We start from the raw sequence: 11,704 nt of genomic DNA, 5'->3' as shown, positions 1-11,704 counted from the left end.
CGTAGATGCTCAGCTTAAATTCCCATTGGCTCAGATAGAGGTTGACGTCAGCGATCCTCGTTGTCTCTCTCGTTGAACAGACTTCATCACTTTATCTCCGTCAGAATAAAAAGAAACGGAACCTCAGGTGGGACATCTCACTATGGAGCCGAAGACTGTGACTCTCCTGATGATAATAAGCCTTCATGGAGCGACGGCAGGTCAGTTAACACTTTGTTTTATAAGTAGTTTGATTGTAAAAGAAGAAATACTTCGTGTCTGTATGTACTGTATTTATCAGTTTAAGGTTCTGTTGATAGTCTTCGATGTTTACATCCAGGATTTCCTCGTTGACTGTAGAAAAATGATAGAAAAAGAAACAAACGATCTTAAAGTCCACGTTAGTAAATCCTTTATTTTATAACATCAGGAGCATTAAGAGTGAAAGGGTGTGAAGCTGAAACGTCAGCGTGACGTCAGATTAATAAAGACCATAATATGAAAACATGGAGTCATGTCCTAAACTGTATGCAGTGACCTTTTTCATTTATATATTTAAGTTGTTCATGTTTTATATAAAATGTGTGCTGTGGTCAGGGGCGCCGAAAAGGGGGGGGTAAAGGAGACGGATTCTAGGGGCCCATGATGGAGGGGGGCCCAGAGAGGCCCCTAATGATGATGAAATTATAATACAGAAAAAATAATGACACTAAGTTATTAACTAACATATATCATATCATATTTTGCACCCTGCCAGTTACTGTTGCTGGTGGTGAGAGAGCGTTCAGTAAACTAAAAATGATAAAAAACTATTTGAGGTCCACAATGTCTCAGGAAAGACTTTGCAGTCTTGCCATGCTGTCAATTGAGAGTCAGTTGGCTAGAAAGCTGGACTTCAAAGACCTGATAAGTGATTTTGCACATGAGAAGGCTCGGCGTTGGGCTTTTGGTGAGAAGAGTTGAGCAAGGACCAGTGATTGAAAGGTTGCAAAAGGAAGCTTGACTCAGTCGGCAACGTTATATTATATATATATTTGCCATTCTTTCATATATTAAGTTCTACTTAAATGATGAGAAATCATATATGGCCATTTTGTATTCTGATGGCGTTTTTGTTTTTGCTGAGATTTTTTTCTCTCCACTGATTATAATTGCTATTTTTTCATGGAAGAGTTTATTTCCAATTTAAGAATCAGTGGTGCAGCAAATAAATGACTCAAAATGAATTCCATTGTATTCAGAGTGCTCAGTTCTTCCCCTACTGTACATGTCAACTGTCATGCTGTTCTTCTTTCACAAATATGGTAATGATAGTCAAAAATACCATTAAAATGCATAATTGTATGTAAAATAGCATCAAAAAATTTTGCCGCTGTGTTGGGGGCCCTGTAAAGATTCTTTTCATGGGGCCCAAAATCCCTAGCGGCGCCCCCTGGCTGTGGTTAATGCAGTGCTTTTTACAATACGACTGTCATTTTATGAATTATGTAAATATTTTGTATTAGTTATTTTCTTTCATTAGACATAATGCACATATTCATACAGTCAGGAAACACGTCGGTTCATTTCATCTCTCCAGGAGGCTGTGCACTTTTACTTTTATCAACAATCAGTTGATGGTTGTTTTCCCGCTGAAGCTAAACTACTTCCTGCTTTGTTGGTGCAATATTTAATATCGTTCACTAATAAACTCAATTACTGACACTTAATAATACATTACTCATGAATTATCTTCATTTTTCAATCACTTCAAAATATAACAAAATATGAATTGTTAACTGTAACCAAATGATAAGTATTTTATTATTGAAAAGGAACAAGATGCAATTAATATTATACATCACCCTTTTATAGTACATAAATAAATAAAAAAGGTCTAGAGAATAATATGTACACACAGAAAAACACACAAAATCAATGACAACGTACTGAACATAAATATTGAGTTCATATCTTCGTATTGTTTGACCTCTACATATTCTCTAAATATTTTAAGTCATTGCTCAGAAAATTATGAAATTTGATGCCAAACACTGAAACACACATCAGCTTTAATCCTGAGTTTTGTTGGTTGGTTCAGATTACATCACACTGATGCTGTTGAGTCGAGCTGGACTGATGAACCAGCCGTCGATATTATTTGTCAATATTAGCTTATTGCAGATATATAGGTTTAAACATATTGGCTGATGAGTAACGATAAATGTAAGTGAAGAAATGTCATGAGGTCATTCATAAACAGTGTCTTCATGGTTTGTCCTCCAGAGAACACAAGTTCATATTTAAACTGTGAAATGTCACACTTAGCTCGTATCTTCTTCACAAAAAACAACAACTAATGGATCTGTATTAAGTTTATTTTATATGTTTATTGTAAAAATACTTTCAACTGAAATATTTACATTTTTAAACTATATTGATGTCAGTATCGGCCTCAAAAATCCACAATCCATCCGGCAGTACTGTTGAAGTATTTGATGTATTAACAGGAAATATATTTATTCTTGGTCAGATTTGTAACCAGTGCATGATTTTTAAACACAGAAATATTAAAAACATACATTCAGACACAGAGGACAGTGAATGATTCTGAACGGACGATAACTCGATCCACAAAACTCACAGACACCTGCAGAAAGTTTACTCTGCTGATACTTTAAATAATATTCTATTCTTCTTGGATTCTATTCATTCCACTGATACTAATGGAACTTAGCTCAAATATAGCTGAGGTGAAGTTTTCTTTAATATAAAGCTGTGTCCATCGGTTTACATTTTTCTGACATTGTCATAAGATTAAGCAGATTAAGTTTTCCACAGATATTTGGAGTTAAACTTAAACATATTTCTTCAGTTAACATAAATAAAGACTTCTGAGGGACACAGGGGACTGGGTCAGATTAGTTTTTTATTGGTTTAATGTTGGTTGTATTTAAAAAAAGAACCTTTATTCTTAAACATCTGAAATCCTCAAACCCTCCGACAACAACATAAAAAAATTAAATCAATCATTACTTCAATATGAAAAATGACAACAGCAATAAAAAGAGCAAAACAACCCAGTTTGAATCCGTATGAGGAGAAGTGCTGCCAGTTTGAGCTTCAAGAAACTCACAGAGTTCAAAGTTAATATTAAAAACCTCAGAGAAGAAACGTAATTTATCAGTGGTCACACTTTATCATATAAAATAGAGACCATAAAGAAATTCATATCATGAAACAGAACATGTTTTAATCTGTTGGATATTCGTATATAAAATATAATATAAATCACATTTGTTTGTATCAGGTTTGTAAACTTCTAATTATTCATCCTGAAGAAGATGAGACAAAACTAGATGAAAAAAAAGACGTGTTTTCACAAACTACTTACTATCAATGAAAGTCAGGTTCACAAGTGCATGGTCCAAATATGTGACTTGTTTGATATTTCATTTCAGAATAGATAGTTTTCAAGACAGAATTGTTTTTGTATTTATTTATTGCACAGCAGATATTATTAGGATGTCTTTAATGAACTGTAGTTCTTTTTGATTCTGTGAGAAGGAAAACAACATTGTTCAGTGATTTATTAAAGTGTGATAGCAAAGATGAAATGATGACATGATCTTTTTGTTACAGTGACTCACTCTCTGAAATATTTCTACTCTGCGTCCTCTGGAGTCCCAAACTTCCCAGAGTTTGTGGCTGTTGGGTTGGTTGATGAAGTTCAGATGTTTCACTATGACAGTAACACCAGGAGAGCAAAACCCAAACAGGACTGGATGAGCAACGCCACAGCAGATGATCCTACGTACTGGCAGAGGCAGACTGGAAACCTTTATGGGCACCCAGCAGACCTTCAAAGCCAACATTGAAGTAGCAAAACAGCGCTTCAACCAGACTGGAGGTTTGTTTATGTCTCACACATTTTGTTTATATTTTCATCAATGTATCTTAGAAAACAAATTTCAAAGCACAGCTGCTACACACACAGGAACATTACTGATAAACAGTTTGCTTTTTCTCAAAGTCAGACTCATCAGGACTTAAACTGGACGACTGGATGCTGCTGCTGCTGATACCTCATCCCATGAGAGGAGTAGCAGCATGTTTGAATAGAGCTGGATGGTACATGTCTCATCCAGATCACAGGTTTCACTCCACTGCACTGATACACAGTGTGTCCATCCCATAATATACATTTATATATATACACACATACATAACTGCAGATTAGGTGAACCATACTTGACCACAGTGTGTCCATCCATCCAGATACATTTCATACATTGCACTTACATATGATCCCATATATATATATATATATATATACACATATACATAACTGCAGATTAGGTGAACCATACTTGACCACAGTGTTTTCATGCCATAATAAACATATAAAGTGCTGAAACCATTTATCCATTTGTTTAGATAGTTAGAAAATGTATTGGCAACATTTTCCTTTATTATTAGACAATGTTTAAGTCTTTAATTCAAGAAACATGTCAAACAATTTCTAGTTCTACCTTATCAAATATAAGAATTTTCTTTTTTTCTCTTTTATATAATTTCATATTTAATGCTGTTCAGTGTTGTTCAGGCAGAAGAAGAAGATTTCACCTCATCCTCCCAGAACTTGACGACATTTTCACTATTTTCTGACATTTTAAAATAAGTTAATGTTTAATCTGTTAATGAAAAACAGAATTGATGATGAAAATCCCTAAATATAAAGTAGAACTCCAGATGAGATCAGATGAGCTCTGCTGAGGACAGTCTGCTCTCTAGTCTTTCACATTGTTGGACTGGTCACTGGCTACAGGGTCTCAGCGGGTGTACTGTTCAGTCCAGGATCAGGACTAGTCAGGACTCCACCTCAGTGTGTGTTGTTCAGTGTGTGTGTTTTGTTTCGCATGACTTCTTTACCATTGTTATGCCGATGACAACCAGCTGGTCTTGTCATTTCCCCTCTGACACTCAAGTGGAGGCACGCTTTGACATTTTGACATCTCGAAATATTCACCACCTTGATTCAACCTGGAAAAACCGAGCTACTGTTCCTCCTGGGGAAGGGTTGCCCAATAAGACCTGTCCATCACAATTGATGATACCGTGATGTACGCCAACTCGGACTTAGAGGAATCTGGGTGTGACCCTGACGACCAACTGTCGTTTTTTTGTCAGCAAACATTGCATCGGTCACACGCTCCTGCAGATTCCTCCTCTACAACATCAGGAGGATTCGCCCCTTCCTCACTGACGAGACGGTGCAGGTGCTCATCCAGGCTCTGGTCATCTCCCGCATTAGCTCAGTGTGACAGTTTGTTCAAAGACTACTGCAACTCACTACTTGCCGGAGCCCCTGCGTCTTTTATCATCAGACCTCTGGAGCTTGTCCAGAAAGCTGCAGCACGTCTTGTTCAATTGCCCCAAGTTCTCCCACACAACTTCCCTTCTAAATTCTCTACACTGGCTCCCTGTAAGAGCTCGATCCAGTTTAAGACTCTGGTGCTATAAACAGAACAGTGAAACATTCCTTCCTATCTCCAGGCCATGGTCAAGCCCTACACCCCCGTCCGAACTTCGCTCTGCTGCCTGGGGCGATTGGTTCATTCAGAGGTCCCTCCGGCCGATCCACCCGTCACAGTTTTTTCTGTCCTGGCCCCTCAGTGGTGGAATGAACTCCCCACTGACTCAGGACAGCAGAGTCATTTTCCCATCTTTCTGCGCAGGCTGAAAACTCACCTCTTCATGAAGTGCTACCCTGAGCCTTCCACTTAGCACTTATTGTATTCATATTAGTTTGTTTCTGCACTGTACTTTTGCTCTGGTTTATGCTCTTAGATGCTTTTTTTAAAAAGGAGATGCACTTATGACTTCTGGTGACTAGTAGTTCTCTTGAATACCTATGTTGAATACACTTATTGTAAGTCGCTGAGGATAAAAGCATCTGCTAAATGACTGTAATGTGTAATGTAATGTAATGTTCCTGCAGCTCACATGCAGACACAGCACCTTCACCAGTGGAGACAAACTGTTGGTCTCAGTGGAGGCTCTGTGTCTCTGTGGTGTAAAGAGGACATGGACAGTGTCAGGACGTCCCTCTGTTTCCCAGCATGCTCTGCCTCCCTGTCTCTCTCTCTGAGACGTCCACACTGTCCAGCTGATGGTTGGCTGTAAGTGGCTTCCATCCAGCCAATGACAGCAGGAGGTGTAGCTCCTCTGCTGTGGTGTCTGTGGATCAGTGTGTCTCTGTGGTGAAGATGTGATACCAACTGATGAGAGGTGACTGGGCTGTGATCTCACTCTGGTTTAAGGCCTAATCTTTAATCTCTCTCTCTCAGGTGTCCACATTTACCAGAGGATGTACGGCTGTGAATGGGATGATGAGACCAATGAGGTCAAAGGTTATTTTCAAGATGGTTATGATGGAGAAGACTTCATATCATTTGACCTGAAGACAGAGACATGGATCGCTCCCAAACCACAGGCTGTCATCACCAAACACAAGTGGGATAATGACAGAGCTCTGATAGCACAGGAAAAGAACTACCTGACTCAGGATTGTCCTGAGTGGGGGAAGAAGTATGTGAACCACGGGAGGAGCTCTCTGATGAGAACAGGTAGAATCACATGACCTGATGTAGTTTAATGGACACAATGCTCATACACCTTCTCTTGTTTCTGACCAACAGTCACATTACATCACGTCTCCTCCATCACCTCTCTTCATCTCTCTGCCTCCTTCTCTCCTTCACCACATCTTCTCCCTCACACTCTTCACCTCTCTGTCCCTCCATTCTCTCTCTCTTTCTCACACTCACTGTCCTCCCTTCTCTAATCTCTCACCTCTCTTCATCTGTCTTTTTATCCCCTCTGTCTCTCTTCTTTTATCAATTAAACTTCTAAGACTTTTTTTATTTGCATTGCTTTCATACATACATATAAAGAGTATGTTTTACTAAGGCATTTAAAATAGATTACCTCATAAAGGAATGATAATATTAATACACAGTGAATAATAATAATAAAGAACCTATAACCTGTCTTTCTCTTTACTCTCCAGAGCGTCCCTCAGTGTCTCTCCTCCAGAAGACTCCCTCCTCTCCAGTCAGCTGCCACGCTACAGGTTTCTACCCTGACAGAGCTTCACTGTTCTGGAGGAGAGAAGGAGAGGAGCTCCATGAGGACGTGGACCACGGAGAGATCCTCCCCAACCACGATGGATCCTTCCAGATGAGCGTTGACCTGAAACTTACATCAGTCCCAGCTGAAGACTGGGGGAGGTACGAGTGTGTGTTTCAGCTGTCTGGTGTGACGGAGGACATCGTCACCAGACTGGACAAAGCTGTGATCAGGACCAACCAAGGTGAGACTAAGATCAGAAGTGATGAAGGTGGGAAGCACACATTTAGTTCACTGTAACAGTTTGTGTATTTTTATGTCGATGGAAAGTCTTTTTTCCTTCAAGAGTTTTGTTGTACTTCTGTTTCTTCCATCTTGTTGTGTCAAAAAACAACATGTGTGACAGAAAGCAACATAGACATACAGCTAAACCGAGACAACACAGCTAGAAGAGATCAACAAGCATAGATACAGTCATCATGTACAGACAGAGTGATAAAGAACATGACAAACATATGGTGTGTGTGTACAGGATTGAGGTCTGGTTGATAAATGGATGTTCTTCTCTTCTAACCTGCTTCATCTGTTCAGGTTGTGAATATTTTATTGTTGTTTTCTGCTCAACAGAGAACGCTTCCATGACCACCATCATCATCATCATTGCAGTGGCTGTTCTTGCTCTCGTCCTCATCGCTGGTGTTGGATTCATGGCTTACAAAAAGAAGAAAGGTGAGAGACCCAAACAGAGACGGTACTATTTGATCAGTGTTTGGACTCTAGGCTTTGAGTTGATGCTTCTATCCAGAATGTGAAAGAGAACCAAACTTCATCAGTCAACAGTAATGTCAGGATGACATGACTAGAAGAGACACATTCATATTTAAGTTCAACATGAATTAATTTATTGATATGTTATGTCATCATATTTGCTTTAATTCTTCATATATTATGTTTAATGCCAGTTTACTTTGAGGTAATTCAACAATTGTTTGGCACTTGGTGAATACTTTAAGGTATCTAATTGTTGATAGGAAGAGAGTGGAGGCAGACCGTATTCTGACTGTGAAAAATAGATAAAAAGCTGTAATATCTTTATTGGAAAAATATCTGTTTTGTCATGTTTATGGTTTGTACATGGGACAGATGATTAATAAAGCCTTTTCATCCACAAGAGGAGTCAGAGTGAGCGGTGAGCTTAGGATCATAAAGTTCCAGGTTTACACTCTGGAGCTGCTTTTTCATCCTACAGTGATGACAGCATGATGATGTAAGAGAGAAGTGAAGTAAGAGGAGAGATTTATTTATCAGTGAGTGACTAGAAGAGGGTCTCATATCCACTGGGAGGAAGGTGTTAGAAGACAGTCTGACATTTTGACACATGAGAACTAAAATGTGGTCTTTGTTTTATATTTCAGCCAAATGCCCTCCGCCTTCTGACAACAGCTCTGAGCTCTCTAAACTGAATCCTGACTCTGAATGATGAACTCAGCGCCCGGCACACAGTGAGTTGCTTCATAAGGAACATGAACTATTCACAGCTGTTGATGAACAAAGCCCCTAAACTTTGTGCAGAAGAACCTATTGTTTCTTTATCCGCTGTAAAACCTCTGTGACACGTTGAAGCTGTAAAGAAAAGCTTTGACTTTTTCCACAACAAAGGTAAAGCTGTTTGACGTGAGGTGAGATTATTAAGAGAAAGACACAGATGTTTTCAGAGACCTTCACATCAAGCTCAGATAAAGTCTAATATTTAAAACTCAAATATTAACCTTTACAGATACAGTGACACCAATTTATTAAAATGGTGTTGGATAAAATAAGCACTTGTGCTTCATAAGCATAATGTTACAACCTTAAAAAAGTTAATACTCATAAGACTGAATCATGGATATTTTGAGCTTAATGATTCTGTAAATAAGTGGCTTTGTTTTTTTGAACATTCATGGCAAATTATTTTGTTTTCTATTTTATGATTTTATTTATTTTTGTCTCTTTAGGTTTATGGATCAAGTGTTGGACTACATTGTCCTCCATAAACTGTGAACTCATCGATTATTCATCATTCATATCATATCTGATTGAATCAGGGTTGGGGATCTAGTTGTAGATGCTTAACGATTGGAATAAAAGAAAACACATTTGAAAACTATGAGCCAACATAAATGGTGACAGTAAATTATTTGGATCGTTTAGTTTCAATCAAAAAATGGAATTTCCTCTGATAAAATGTTTGCTTTAATAAAATGAGGATGATAAGTTTTGGAGAGAAGTCAAACAGGATCTTCAGAACAATGAAAGCATCACAGCACTCTTCACACATAAACATTTGTGTGTTCATCTAAAACAAATCCACCATAGTTACACTTTAATACTTCTGCTGTTGGCTTTTTCTGGTTAAATCAATATTGGTGACACAAATGTAAATTTACATGCAGACACACACACATCCACATACATGCATTACCACTGTCACATATACACTGGGATTGACTCCAGTCCCCCTCCACTCTCAGCAGGATGAGCTGGATGTGTAATGGATTAATGGGGGTGTGTGTGTGTGTGTGTATGTATATATATATATATATATATATATATATATATATATATATATATATATAGTATGTCAGTACAACATTTATTTTCCAGTTGTGTAAATAGTTTACTTGTATATTTCTTTAAAACTAAAGTTTTTTTTTATTATGACCACCAATCTGAAGCAAATAATATTTGTCTTTGAGTTTTTTCCTCAAATAATCAAGAGTATTTTTCACAATATCTTTAGATCTGATTTGAAACATTATTATATTTAAATATTAGCCTGGATTCTAAAAGGGTTGTGTGATGTTTGAAGCGTCTCAGCTGGTAGAAATCTACTAGATTATATTTCCTGATAGTATTTTGGGACAAGGAAAGTTTTGTTTTGTAGAAAACAGTGATGCTCTAAATCACTTCTAGTGTTGGGTTTGGAATGAACATGAATGAAGTTTTACATTTCATTCCTTTTGTACTTTTGTTTTGCTTTTCAATAAAGTGCCCAAACTCTAAATGTCTGTCTTTTTGTGATTAATTATATGATTACGCATCTGTGACTGTAGCTACAACTACATGAATATTGCTGCTATTCATTTTTTACTGCCTTTTGTACTGTAACCTTTATGATCTTCAGTTTATTGATTTAAAAGAAACGTGACTCGCTGGATGAGGAAGACTTGACATCGTCTGAAATATTTCTTTTGTAGATTTTCATCATAATTACACAGAAAATATAGAAAAATGCTATTGAAACCTATTTTTAACTTGCTGAAGAAAAATTGACTTAGCTGTTAAAAAATAAGTAGATGGATGAGCTCCATGTTTTGATTATTGGCATATTTATAATTCAGTTTTGTGGTACATTGCAGAGAAAACAACATGATTATTTATTTTAAGTGACTTTTAATTTTGTTTATTTGTCCTATTTAACATACTTACTAATGTTTATTGGCACAACATATTTTTTGGTTTACGATACCTTTAAAAAACCAGCACAGCACATAAGTATTATACTAACAAAAATGAAATGTGGGATGATTCCATTCATAAGTTTCTCATCCAGCATGCATATAATGTGATTTATGATGCTGAAATTATGAATGAATTTAGGGACATGGGACAATTTCTCTCTGTTGTGTTTTTGCAGCTATTGAACAGCAATGTATAATATCACTTTTATTCTTACTTTGTTGTGCAATAAGACTTAAATAAAGCAGAAGTCTGGCTCTTTTTAAGATCCAATATGCTAATAAAGGATTATCTTATCTAACTGTTTTTATGTACCAGCCCTAAGAATATTGTATTCACTGTTCTCATAGAACCATAAAGAATGTGACCCCGACCTGTAGATGTAAGGTCATAAGGAGGGAAAGGTAGGGGGAACGAAGTTCTTAAATTCAGAAGTTCTTAAGTTCAGACGTTCTTAAGTTTAGAAGTTCCTAAGTATATGAACCCAACGGATTACTTTGTGTTTCATTCTGAAATAGACTATCATTTTATTTGCTTTGAAGTCTGAGGAAATCTTTCTTTTGCTATTTAAAAAAAGAAGGACTTAGAGAGAAAATGTTATTTCAATCAAACTTGAATTCTATAACCTTTTATGAAGTGCATTAACAACAATACGTGATGATAGGAGAAAGCGAGTATAAACGTTGCCAAAATGAAAAACAGCATCAGGTGTTCAAACATCAACAGAGGTGTTACATTTCTCTTGTTCAAGCAGTTTCCAGCGTTCACAGCTCTGGGGGAGTTCAGGAGAGATTCTTCTGTCGGACAGAAGCTCATATGAGAACATGAGGACAAAGGCCCGCATGCCCGTGACTCTCCTCATCCTCTCACAGGCTGAAACAGCATCACTTTACTTTCCCTTTAGTTAACAACCTGCGTGGAGCACTTCTACCTAGTTACTAGTGACGTAGATGCTCAGCTCAAATTCCCATTGGCTCAGATAGGGTTGAAGTCACCTTGTTGTCTCTGTATGCAGTGCACTTTATAATTTTTACATTTAGGTTGTTCATGTTTTACATACAAATGTGTGCTGTGGTTAATGCAGTGCTTTCACAATGATTGTCATTTTATTAAT

General features: G+C 37.3%; 1 protein-coding gene across 1 annotated transcript; it reads left to right on the top strand.

Moving 5' to 3' along the window:
* Nucleotides 1-56: 56 nt before the first annotated feature.
* LOC129116835 (major histocompatibility complex class I-related gene protein-like) lies at nt 57-8,608 on the top strand. Its single transcript, XM_054627520.1, is given in 7 exon segments — nt 57-200; nt 3,601-3,800; nt 3,802-3,868; nt 6,309-6,587; nt 7,031-7,333; nt 7,717-7,818; nt 8,505-8,608. Coding segments are annotated over 7 exon segments (1,074 nt in total). The 5' UTR covers nt 57-142; the 3' UTR covers nt 8,570-8,608.
* The last annotated feature ends 3,096 nt before the right edge of the window (nt 8,609-11,704 follow it).

Source organism: Anoplopoma fimbria, unplaced genomic scaffold (genome assembly GCF_027596085.1).
Source record: "Anoplopoma fimbria isolate UVic2021 breed Golden Eagle Sablefish unplaced genomic scaffold, Afim_UVic_2022 Un_contig_9121_pilon_pilon, whole genome shotgun sequence".
NCBI classification, from domain to species: Eukaryota; Metazoa; Chordata; class Actinopteri; order Perciformes; family Anoplopomatidae; genus Anoplopoma; species Anoplopoma fimbria.
Note: the sequence above shows the minus strand (reverse complement) of the source record. Positions and strands in the feature narration are given on the sequence as shown.